At 40.3% G+C, this 13,080-nt stretch overlaps 1 protein-coding gene across 9 annotated transcripts in view; it reads right to left on the bottom strand.

Annotated features, from left to right (window-relative positions):
* The window catches only part of PPP2R2C (protein phosphatase 2 regulatory subunit Bgamma), a 189,129-nt gene that overhangs the window by 132,832 nt on the left and 43,217 nt on the right, over positions 1-13,080 (bottom strand). The window contains exon 1 of one of the 9 annotated variants that reach the window (XM_064711748.1): positions 189-755. The exons of 4 other annotated variants lie outside the window; for them this stretch is intronic. Coding sequence is in view for 2 of the 5 variants with exons in the window: in XM_064711747.1 (XP_064567817.1) it covers positions 189-258 (70 nt within the window). In the remaining 3 variants the exon portion in view is untranslated. Of the gene's footprint in view, positions 1-188; positions 756-13,080 lie in introns of those variants that run through there. 4 more of the 9 variants (XM_064711747.1, XM_064711750.1, XM_064711751.1 and 1 more) reach the window with 4 other exon arrangements.

The following is a 13,080-nucleotide window of genomic DNA, read 5'->3' as shown; positions in this document are numbered from 1 at the left end:
TCTTCGGGATTCAGCAAATTCAGACAGATTCTGTTGCTACATCCCACAGAAAAAACGCCCTGAAATCCCCCCGTTTAAAAAAGCAAAAAAAAAAAAAAAAGGAACAGCTTGCATCTCCAAACATGACAGTGCATTCCCAGCATAGAATATGCAATTCAAGAAGAGAAAAATGACAATATTTATGTTACCTTCAGTCACATAGTTGTGGTCTCGCAGAAAGCTGTGGTTAATTTTCCGTGTGTCCGTGTCCTCGCCCATTTACAGCAGGATTACTCAGCATGCCTATCCGCAGTGGACTGATAGCATCAGCAGAGGTCGTCACAAGAGCACCATCCATGCTGCCACTGCCTAGCAGAGGCGGGGAACACACCGGGCCACTGAGCACAGCATAATGAGGGCTATTGAGGCAGCACACATTGGGAGGGGGCGAACAACGAGCGGGAAAAGAGAAAAAAAAAAATAGAAGAAGGAAAAAAGGGGGGAGAAAGGGAAAAAGAAGAAGGAGGGAAAGAACGGCTCCGAGAAATTACGGATGCAGAAAGCCAGCAGGGAGCTTGCGTGAAGGGAATACTTCTCGCACAGTTAAAGAATAGCCCAGTTGTGTCGCAGGTACTCCGAGCACGAGTGGCCCCGCAGCGGCTGCAGCAGCGGGAGCCGCCCGCAGCCGAGCCGAGCCGAGCCGAGCCGCCTGCAGCCGAGCCGAGCCGTGCCGAGCCGGGCCGCGCCGCTGTCACACGCCCGTGCTGCATCACCCTGGCCCCTCCCCGCCCGCGGCCCAACCGCACCGCATCTGCATGGAGCAAAGTGAAAAATGACACTGCAGGTAATTATTTCAGCTCCTCCGCCGCGGAGATGGGCAAGGAGAAGAGCTGAGGGAGGGGATGAGGGAGAAGAAACTTCAAGCTGATTAAAGGCGTTTGCATGGACACGTACTGCACACGGAGATGGGGCCGCGGTTTTGTGCTAGTCTCACTGACATCTGCAGCAAGAGCAACAGTCGTTCAATGTCAGCCTCTATAAATATTACCGAAACTGCCAAATATCTGCCTGTGCAAAAGGATTCGTCAGAGGCAAGGCAACCGTTCAGAGGACATAAGATAAAATAGCTGTTACTCATCTTTTTTTACCCCCAGTTTTGTAGATAAATGTAAAATTACAAAGTATTTAAGAACCACCTCTCTGGCTTCCCTGTACAGGAAAGAAAAGCTGGACAAAGGGAATGTTTGCAGGTCATTGGTTTTCTTAAACCTGCTACTCTCTCAGTTCATTATCCCATCACCTTGGAAAAGCAGTGTTGAAATGCATATATGCAGAAATATGAAAATAAGTACAAGAGGAATATTACTCACTTGCATTATAAAAGAAAGCTTTATTCCAAATGCTTAATGGTTTATATTACAGCAAAATTCTTTCAAGTGAACAGACAAACAGTTTCCTGTAGCTTTTGGTATCTATTCAAGAAACCACAAACTGTTTGCTGCAGAAAATATGTATTCAGAAAAGGTAAGCACCACTGAAGTTTAAATATTTGAAGAGAAAGCAAATGGCTGTATACCAAAACCACCACTACAGCATGATAAGAGTGTGCACAACCACAAAACCAACAGAGAGAGAATCTTGTGCTTTAGGCCCTGGAATTGAATATGGAAAGTACAATTCAGTTTTCACCATTACTACAGTATTTTGTGTAACAGTGAATCAATTTTTATCTTTTTTTTTTGGTATTTGTTTTTCTTTCTTTCTAATGACCTAGGACATACAGTTCTTGAAGGAAAATTCAAGTACCCTGCTATTCCTACAAACTGGCACGTGACTTTGAAAAAAGTAAAGAACTACATAAAAACCTGCTCAGGAATAAACATCTAATTTCAGGATTAAGCAAGGCTGGAAGGGAAAGAAGAATAGCAACAGAATGACCTTCATCTTTTTCTCAGTAATAAAGCAAAACAAAGCAGAACCATCTCCAGCCTAACAATATTGTAAAACCTTTGCATTTGAGCAGGTGGGAAAGTAAGAGAAGTTATTCTGTACTTGCACCTGTACAGAACACATTTTACAATACTAGGAATGTTATTTCTGCATTTAGAGCTGCAGTCACTACTGTGGCAGTACTCACCGCTCTCCAGTATCTGCCCTGTCCTCCTCAGAACAGAGGAAGGAGGCCTTGCAAATGCTGATCTTTAGTTTGGACAACATGGTTCTAATCTATGTGATGATTTATTTTGCCCTTCCCTGACATATTATGTTCTTACCTTGGATTTGTTTCTCCAAAGGCAAAGGGGTCTATGAGCATAACACAGTGCACACAAAATCCCAACTCTGCCAAAGTCCTTGGCAAAGACTGCAACAGTTTACTCTCAACTATTTAATAGTTACACCAGTCTGGATAAAGAAGTCACCTCCTTTCACCATCTCTGCAAACTGCCTGCCCTTCCACAAGTCTGTCCAGATCCCTTTGGAAAGCCGCCCTTCCCTGCAGCAAATCAAAGCCTCCAGTGGAGACCAGCTGCCAGCTAGCTCTAACTCCATTTACCACCAGTCCCTGGGCTCAGCCATCCAGCTGTTTTTTACCCAGCAAAGAACACACTTATCCAAGCAAAGAGCTGCCAGTTTCTCCAGGAGAATGTTGTGGCAAACTGTGTCAAAGGCTTTACTAAAGTTCATGTAAGCAACATCCACAGCCTTTCCCTCACCCACCAAGGTCCCCTCACCACAGAATGAGATGAGCTGGGTCAAGCAGGACATGCCTTTCATGAACCTGGGCTGGCTGGGTGTGATCCTGTACATGCTGCTTGATGTTGCTCAGGACAATCTGCTCCATGCCTGACCTTCCCTGGCACTGAGGTCAGGCTGACAGGCCTCTGGTTCCCTGAACCCATTTGATAGATGGGTTCTATCACACTTCACACCTGCTGCCCTCCAGGCAGCTGGGACCCACTCCTCCCTGTTACCCAGGGCTGCTGGTGGATGATGGAAGGCGCCTCATGAGCACCCTCACCAGCTCCCTCAGTTCCCTCAGGATCCCATAGATTTGTGTGTGTCTCAGTGGTGTAGCAGGGCACTGATCATTTCCCCTTGGATTATGGTGGCTCCATTCTGCTCCCCATCCTTGTCTTTCAGCTCAAGGGACTGGGTACCCACAAACAATTTGCCTTGCTCTTAAAGACTGAGGCAAAGAAGGCATTAGGTACTTCATCTATTTCCTCATTCTCTGTCACTATTATTTCCCCCTGCATCCAATATGGAATGGAGGTTCTCCTTAGCCTTCCTTTAATCTGTGATGTATTACAGAGCATGGATTCCCTTGTGAAGGTAACACTGAGAAGTTTCCTCCTATTACTGTAATGATTCCTAAAACTGAAAGAAATGTCACCCTGCAGGGCATTTGATCCCAAAAATCAAGCAGCACATTTGAGTAAAAATGCATAGGAACAACTTCTATCTTCAAATACACAGAAAATGAGCATGTGTTCTGTCCTTTCTGAGAAAAAGAATCACATGGAAAGATTATTATTGAAAATAAATAGATAATATATTATGCAAATGATGAGTACAACATCAAAAAAGTCACACTGACAGTCTGTAAAAAAAAATACTGGAACCATTTTCTTTGTAAATACCTCTACATTTATGTGACCAAGGTGGTTGAGAAAATTCTGGCTTTCTTGTTGTTCCTGCTCTTCCAGGAAAACTCACTAATAACTTTTATTTGTCCTCAATCACTTCAAACATTACTATTTCTATGGTCTGTTATTTACAGCCTACACTGGTTATTTTTTAGGTGTAATTTAAGCAGATAGAGGTGTTTTCATTTTTCCTAGGAGCAAAGTGGACATTTTTTTGTGAAGTCAAAATTGTAACTTCCATCCGAAGATAATTTTCTCTACTCACCATTGGAGAGGTTCATGGACAAGTGGGTCAAATCACATTTACCTGGTTCTTCTTATTTTTAAGTTAAAAACAATCTCATAAAGAGGAATGGAATGAGGAGGAAGCCTTTAACAAAAACCCTAGACAATATTCCCAGTGTGCATGCAAATGCCTTCCCTAAGATTACGAGCCAAATCCTTACTGTGTGGCAAATATTAGCACTCCACTGACTTAAGTAGGTCAGTTCACATGAGAAAGATTAGCAAAACTCTGCTCTAAATTTGTAGCACAATGCAAATTTGTGAGCCAACATTTGCAGATAACTAGCTGTGCCATTTTAAAATGCTACTCATTATCAATCCCACCTATAACCTACATAATTTGATCTGGTCAAATACCCAGGGAGAAGGTGGTGAGGAAGGAAGCTTTAATCAAAAGTGTATCAGTTATTTGGAATTTCATAATAGTCCACAATGCTACTCATGAAACAACCCTCCAATTGAGCTAAATACAGTACAAACAGAGAAATAACAGTGCCCTGTACTAAAGAATTTATGAGTAAACTATAAAATGGAAAAGCTACATGCAGATCAGCAGTGACATTTAGGTAAACAGGGAGTCAGTAATGAGGATGGAGTCCTGATTTAGAGCTTTCTTCAAAAGAAGGTCATTAGAAACTGTGCAAAGAAGCAATAAACTGGACTCAAGAGGTTGAAAAATAACTGCATAACAAGAATAAAACAAGCTTAGACATAAAAGGAGGAGAACTGGCCAGCAGGTCAAGGAGGAAAGTAAAAGGTAAGAGCAGGCATGACACAGATGCCAATACAGACTGTGGGTGTCAGTAAAAGAAGAGTTAAACAGCAAAATAAACAAAAATGAATCTGTGCCAGAAGGAGAAAAATCTCATAGGACAGGGAAAGAAAATATTTAAAGAGAGAAATAAACCTACATTTCCCTTTGTTGTTTTGGGCAGAAGAATCAGAGAAAGGGGAAGGTAGAAGGGAAAAACAAACCAAAAAAAGTCAACCAACCAAAAAAACTAAAACAAACAAACAAACAAAAATGAAAACAAACAAAAAAAAAAAAAAACAACATATATGGTAGCCAGAGGTAGCCAGCACCCCGAGGCAGAAATCAAAACCAATTCATGATACAAATGGAGCTGAGAAGGTAAGGATTGGAAACGGTGTAGTCTAACAGTAAGGAATTGAAGAAGATGAGAACAAATCTTTGGCTGAATGACTGTTGATCATGTTTGCTCATTGCATTTCCAGCAAGAAGCTCTGCAGCAGAAAGGGAGGAATGAGGCATTAGAAGGCAGTTTGTCTTAAAGGTTACTGTGCAATCCTGTTTATAAACACCTGTTGAATATGGCCATCCTGTTTTGCTCCTGCAGAAAATTTATGTTCTTCTCTTAAACATATTTTCTTGAAGAGCCTTTGTTTAGCTTTGTCAGACACTAAGAGCGCAATCTTCAATAACTATTAATATTCTGAAATAAAACATCATCAAGTACTCCAAGTCTCCATTTTACCCCTGAATTACTCCATTTTACCCCCAAATTCATCACTCCATCTGAATTAGAATAATTATGCTTGAACTGCAATTGAAAAAAATAGTAGTGGAATACTTAAGTATTTTCTTCATCTAACAGTGGCTTTAAATGAAATGAAACTGAATTTTCAATTGGCACAGAACTTTAATTATTTGTAAAGCACAAGAGATTTAAAGACTGTGATGGTAAAAAAAAAACCCTTAGAAGTTGCACAAATTTCACCAAAAGCAGACTATCTTAAAATATTACTTTAATTTAATGTTTGCGACATCAGAGGAGGGTTTTAAGAGCTTTGACAGCATTTGCTACTAACCATATCTTAGTATCAGCAAACTGTGCAAAACAGGGCAAAGTTTCTTCAAATAAGGTAACACATACAATTAGTCAGCCACAAAATAAAATACAACAAAATGTTTAGCCAACCCTTGACAATCACAGCTCATTGAATCTGAATTTGCTTACCAACAAAACATGTTTATAAGACAGATATTGCCTCCCTTTGATACATTTACAGAGATGTAGAACATGCTGCTACTGACTTCTCCAGTTAGGACATTGGCAAATTAGTTTTGCTGTTCATTTGTTTATTCATAATGTCCACAAAAATAAGATTGTATAGTACAGTCATACTTCTGTAAAAATACTTTAATTTAAAAGGAAAAAGCAACAAGGAATTAAAATGTGATAAAAACCTATCACATTTTAACCTTAGCCTTCCTCCAGCTCTACTCAGCTTTATAGAGAAGGACTCAGCTCTCAGGGAGGGATAAGACAGCAAAGTCATTCCCTTGAGTTTGTGTAGTTTTCCTTCTCAAGTCCTTCTGAAGTCCTTCTTGTATTTGTTTAATAGCCAATACAATATACATTATATTTACTACCATGCAGTTCCTTTTTTGATTATTTCTGACAGCTAAACAAAAGCAAATAGATACTGCCAAAAGCTAACGTAAAAAGCAATAGAACAAAAATTATATCAATCACAGCTCTCAAGTAAAAATTGATTTTGTTTCTTTTAACACCTCATAAGTAATCGTTTGGAATCTTTACATTTACAGCATTTAATTCATATTTTGCTACAGTCTTCAGTTACATTTAATATTTATTTAAAATTATGATGCAGCCCAACAATTTTGAAAAAAACTAATGGCTGCTATCACAATTGGAAAAATATGTCATTATTCAAAAAGGGGAAATTTTTTCAACACACTACCTTTTGCTGTGTTAAATCTAAAAATAACACCTGCCCAGAAGATGTAATTTATTTTCAGCCTACATACTCCAGACACAGAGTAAAACTAATGCCTCCCAGCAGCTGGTGATTCTGGAAAGCAAGCAATTAAAAGTTATCATTGAGTAATTTAAATTACAGAAGCCAATTTCTGTCAATGTCTTTCACCCTCTCTGTTCAGGTGAACATTGCATAAGGATCCTGGGCTGAGTCAGAGCCACTTCAAGGTTTGCACCAAATCAGAGCATGGGATGAGCTGAATACACCCCACACTCACAGCTTTTCACAGAGGAGCCAGCAGTTTTGCTCTTATTTTTCTGTGATGTGCTGATGACAGCGGTAAAACTCAACAATATGAAGAGCCCTGAGCCTGATTTAATGATTTTTACTAACTGAGAGAATGCAGCCAGGATATTTGGACATAAGGATCTTGCAAGAAGGCTCCCTGAAGGAAATCAGATGCCCTGAGCTATGACACCCCTGTGGCCCCAGGATGCCCCTCTGCTCCTCTCTGGGGCCACTGCATCATTCTGGCTGCAGTGGAGGTTTCCCATTCTACCACAGCAGCTGCACACCAAGCCCCCTCTGTGCTCCATAATGACGTGTTAGTCCAGTCTGGGCACTGCACACAGGTGCTCACTATACAAAAAGGAAGAATTGGGAAACAGGAACAGTTCCATGTGGACTGCCTGAGCAAGCCTGCAGCCAAAGAGCTGGAACTGTGCTACAAACAGCAACTGCACCTTTGCCTGCTCCTTTTGTGGTTTAAAAACACACCTAAAACAAGTCCTGCAAACTATCAGCTAGTGAGGTCAAGGAAGCAGGTAGCCAGAGCATGAACAAATTCCAGGAGTGAGTTCTGCACACTCTAGGGGCAAGTTTTAATTTGGCAAATTTCAGAATACTGTAGCAGGTTTCAGTGGGATCTAGGTTTAGCAAGAGATGGAAGGCAAAGCTGCAAAACCACAGGGAAAGAAAAAGCAGAAAGAACAGACAAGATGCCAAAAGGAGACACTGGAAGTTTTCCCAGAACTTACTAATTTGAAAGTTAGGCCAATTCAACAACTGCAGCAGGAATGGGAAGAGTGGTCTAAGGGAAAGAGCACAGGATGAAGAATTAAAGACCAAGCATTAATGCCATCTGTGAGGCTTTAGCCACATCATTTATCTTAATTATTCTTTTTCCCTCTTCCACTGCCTTGCCTATTTAAACCAAAAATTACAAGAGCATAAACACTGTCTTCTCTACTGCAGTCATCACATGGAGACTGATGCAGGACCTTTGGGCAATGCTGATACTTATGAGACACTGCTCCTAGCTAAAGAAGCTCATCTGTTTCTAAAACAAGCTTCTGTGTCCTCTAAAACACAAGGCAGATTATTTACTCCACTGCAAACAACACCACAGTAAAAGAAAAAAAAAGAACAAACATAGGAGAATGGCTCAAGATGAGTTTCACATAGAAAATCTCTCAGTGACAGTCTGTCACTGTGCCAAGTAAGCCAGGGACCCTGGTGGGCAAAGGAATACAAAGCCTGAGGAAGACAGTAGGCTTGGGGACAAGTGTTTAAACAAATGGTTCCAAATTATCCTTTAGCTTTCTACAGAGGTTACTCTGCTCCCAAGTTTCTCAAACTGAAATGCTACTACAAATATAAATACATTCCAAACAAGAAATAGTATGTTAGGTTTGGTATCATTGGTGGAGAAAGCCTACTACTAATTTGGCTAATGTAATTTAGTTTTAAAAATACTTTATACAGGTATTAATTAACTCAAATACAGCATCACTTGCACGTTGCCTCATACCTAATGTATGATACAGCTTATACTTTGTTACTGCTGTCTGGTGTGTAGGGGTCACTTTTTCTCTAAAGGCACACCCTATGACAGCATCCTCTCTCCAAATTGCCCTGCAACTTCAGTAAAGCTCACTATCATGTTCTCCTGCTGTGCAGGGGAGAAAAACACTTTAAATGTATGTCTCTACAAGCAAGCCTTTAAAATCATGCTGCATATAGTTTATTCAAACTGCAATTTTTATGTTATGGCCTTTCTTGCTCACAAAAAGCAAAAACCAACCCACACTACCAAAAATTTACGAATTCATAAAGCAGAAGCAGATCCTAAGAAGGATAGTTAAAGTTCTGCTGGAAAAGGCTGGAAATCATGAAGGAAATGTTTCAGTGTCTGTTGATGATGAACAGATCTCAGGCATCAGAGCACACAGTGCCAGAGGCTGCTGATGGGGCTGTCACAAGAGAGGAGCTTCAGGCCAGAGCTGTGTGCTGCCGCCCCAGCAAGTCACCCAGCTCTCTGCCAGAAATTATCTCCAGACAGGACCTGTCACTGCACAGCCAGGCAAGGCTGCAATTACAAAACTAACTTCATACCCTAAGACAAGATGACCCACATCCCAAATAACTTCTGTAGATGTCAGGCTCTGGAGTGGGGCATAAAGCCTCCTGAGACTGAAAATCCTGGAAAGAAATTAAATAAGAACCTACACATATATACATGGTGCAAAATAATTATAAAGTTGCCACTTGAAGGTACTGGACAATCCAAAGAAATGTTGCTTAAAATACAGATCAGAAAGGGGCCTGATAAAGGAATTTATAGCAGGGATACAGGCACTGTCAGAACTTCCTTACACTGTGTAGATATATTTGTGTGCATATTTATCTAAGAAACGGACTGGGAAGAGAGGGAGAAAAGCGAGTGAGAACAGTTTCCAACCCATGCTAAGGGTTATATTCCTCCTTCCTGAATAGCAATGGACCAAAACACATTTCAGCAGTACCCTGGTGTGGCATCTGGGTGGTCAGGCTACTACACAGTCAATCCACAGAGAAAGGAAAACACTTGCTAAGACAGCTTCCAAAACTCAGCATTCTTCAAAGATTAAGCCAATAAGATACAGAAATCTCGAGAGATGGAGCTTGAACAACTTCAACAGAAAAAAAACAAACTCCAGGGGAAAGAGATCAAAGCAAATACAAAGAAACAAACTTTCCACACAAAATCAAGTGAGGAAAAAGGAAATTCTTTTAAATAATATGGCCTATCACAAAATATCAGAAGCTGACAGAGAATTTGTAACACCTCTAAAAAGTTTGTTAGGAACTATAGTGAAATGACAAGGAGTAATTGCATGTGCAATTTGGTGCAATTGAAAAGGGTGCAAATTGAAAGAGGAGAAATTTAGGTCAGATATTACAAAGAAATCTGTTACTGTGAGGGTGGTTAAGCACTGGAACAGGTTTCCCAGGGGGAAACTGCCCTGGCTATCCCTGGCAGTGTCCAAGGCCAGGCTGGATAAGGCCTTGAGCAGCCTGGTCTAGTGGGAGGTGTCCCTGCCCATGGCAGGAGGGGCTGGGACTATGATCTCTAAGTCCCACTCCACCCCCCTGGCATTCTGATTCTATGACTTTTCAGACTAAAAAAAAAAAAAAATTAAAAAACAAATCAAACTAGCAGCTTATATTCACACTTAGGTTAAAATACAAACCACAGGCACTCTTCATAACATTTTGCTAATTCAGACCTCAAAACATTTCAGGTAATAATAGTTCAGGAACAATTCCTGCCCATGGCAATTCTGTGAAATAAAATCAACATACAGGATCATTTATTACTGGTTTTGAATTCTATACACAGTCATACAAAGATGTCAGTTTGAAAGGGACTTAGCCCAAAAGACTTTGTTATTCACAGGTCTGCAGAATAATTACATGGCATCTGACAGGGCATTCAACTTGACTCCTTCCTTTCAGCAGTGTAATTAATTAATTCAGATAGGTATGATGCAAGCAGATTTTTCTCCAGCATTACTTTGCACCACAAAAAATAGTTGCATATTTTTGTATTCTTCAATAGCTAAGGTGACATGCAAATCCAGCCATCTGAAGCACCTGCAGATCCTGGCCATCCTGGGCCACAGAGGCAAACAAAAAAGCAAAACAAAAAGCTGCTCTAAAAAGGATACAGTGCTAGATTTCTTTTCTTGTACATAATATTTACTGCAATATTGCTAAAACAGCCTCAAGAGAGAGGAAAAAAACTAGTTGTGTCAATATAAACAATGATTTTGCTGTTAGCCTTTCCTCCAGATCATCCAAATATTTAAACTGCTGGAGCATCAGATGTACAATAACAAATGCTGCACCTGCTGTAAGAGCTGAGAGAGAATTCTGAAATAATACTTAGTTGGCAAAACAAAAGCTAAAAATAAATACAAGCTATTTAAAATGGGAAAAAAAAACCACCAACCCACAGGAAACAAACACATAAGCACTCAATGGTGTGAGGGAAAAAAAAAAGTAATTTGTATGCAGAAATGTAGCAAGAAATCTGGTACTGGACAATATTAAAAGTTTGCAAGTCGTTGCAGAATTTTGAGGAGTATGAAATCCCATAGTACATTGCAGTAAACAGAAAATGCACCTAAGCTCTGTTCCACTTCTGGCCACCTTCATACCAACAGCAGCAATCAAAATTCAGAGAAACTGAACAAATCACAGAGGTGATCTGACATTGGAATTTGAGAATTCCAAAGTAAACAACGACTGAGAAGACTCCTGTATGAACCAGCTGAAAGGAATAGAAGCCCAAACATCAAATTAAATCATTTTTATTTTGGCTCAAGACATAGTTAAGTGCAAATTAAATTATAGGAAAACTTACAATGGAGAGTACAAGTGGAAAGCTATTAATTGATTTTGCAACCTAATGAAGGACTAAGCACCTACAAATTAAGTGCTGCAATGAAAACAACAGTGGTGCCTGGCCCCAAGGAGAATTTGGAAATGTGGGGTGAAGTGCTTTGCCTACCCAGTGTGGAAACCTCCCACCCAGGGGAGCTCCCCAGAACCAGCACCCAGGAACACTAAACACAAATGCTCAAACATCCTTTTCAGAGCTTAGAGATCTCAAATAAGGTCACAAAGGAGACATGCTTGCTGATATAAGATCTAGACCGTGAGTAGGAATATACCTATTATATAATTATATACATTTAAGATATATATACATTTATATAATTGTGTGCTGCTAAGTAATATGGGAAATACAGTATCATTTCCCTTAGTTCAAGGGGAAAAAAAAAATCTGAGTATGGGACATCTTTTCATTAAAATCCTTTCTTAGAATTTTTCCTGCTGAAGCTGAGAAGTTTCAGCAACAAATGTAAACATTTGCTGAATGTGCTGTGGAATGCAGCAGGTGGATCCATGATTGGTCTCCGGTGGATGTTTGGATTTACTGACCACTCACGGCAGAGCTGCTCTCGCTCTCTGCCGAGACACAGATCTTTGTTATCATTCTTTTCTATTCTATTCTTAGCTAGCCTTCCGAGAACCTTTTCTTTCTACTCTTTTTAGTATAGTCATAGTGTTATATATATCTCATAAAATAATAAATCAAGCCTTCTGATCATGGAGTCAACAATCTCGTCTCTCTCTCATCCTGCAAACCCCTGTGACCATGGTCACAGACATTCACCATATTTCCTGCTTAAGTTGCCCCTGGCAACAATTAAATACAAAAAAAATTATTATTTGTAGAACCAGAAATTATCCCAAGCAAAATGAGCATGTCTGCGTCTTTGTGATGGAGATGCTCACCATGGCCAGGAAATCTGAAATTTCTGAGCCAAACCTGAGGTCAGTTTCAAGTTTGTACACTGACAATTACATTATGTAACAGAAAAACAGTCACCTGAATGGGATCTGGAACCACAACTGCATGCAACAGTGTGTAAGAGAAAATTCAACTTGGCAAAGGGAAAACAGGAGCCCTCACCAAACAGAGGCAAATAACTGCTGCTGGAGAAGGAAGGTCTGCTAAGGAAAACCAAGACCCAGTGCCTCACTAACCACTTAAACAAAAAGGAAGGGAAGGGGTGGCCACTTAATAGTACAACTTTTGCTGAACTCTGCAAAATTATATTTAACCTTACTTACAGCTAGACAGGGACTAACACAGTTGCTGAGCAAGCATAAATGCTAGGCCTTAGCACATCTGTAAGAGAATGAACTAATTTCCACTAATGAACTGCTGAGCCAGCACAAGGCAAGGACCAAAGCATGGGAAACGTAATGAAATAACGGTATATTTGAGACAATTATAAATCAAGGAAAAGAGAATGATTTCTCTTGAATGAAGCTTCATGGAGCAGCTGCCTGGGGAGGCATGAAGAAAGCTATCTATGAGACACAATACCTAAGGGCACAGTGACCAGCAATCCAAGGACAGAACAGAAGCACTAAAACAAGTGAGTAGTCCAGGAAAGCAGGGAAGTGAGCTGTGGTTATGGCAGTTTGGCAGAAATAAAGGCAAATTCAAAAGTCAACACTGTAGACACAGCAGAAGAGGATAAACACTGCAGACTCCAGCAGCAGAAAACTGACCATTTGTAGAGAC

The sequence above is a fragment of the Zonotrichia leucophrys genome, chromosome 4, assembly GCF_028769735.1.
Source record: "Zonotrichia leucophrys gambelii isolate GWCS_2022_RI chromosome 4, RI_Zleu_2.0, whole genome shotgun sequence".
NCBI classification, from domain to species: domain Eukaryota; kingdom Metazoa; phylum Chordata; class Aves; order Passeriformes; family Passerellidae; genus Zonotrichia; species Zonotrichia leucophrys.
Note: the sequence above shows the minus strand (reverse complement) of the source record. Positions and strands in the feature narration are given on the sequence as shown.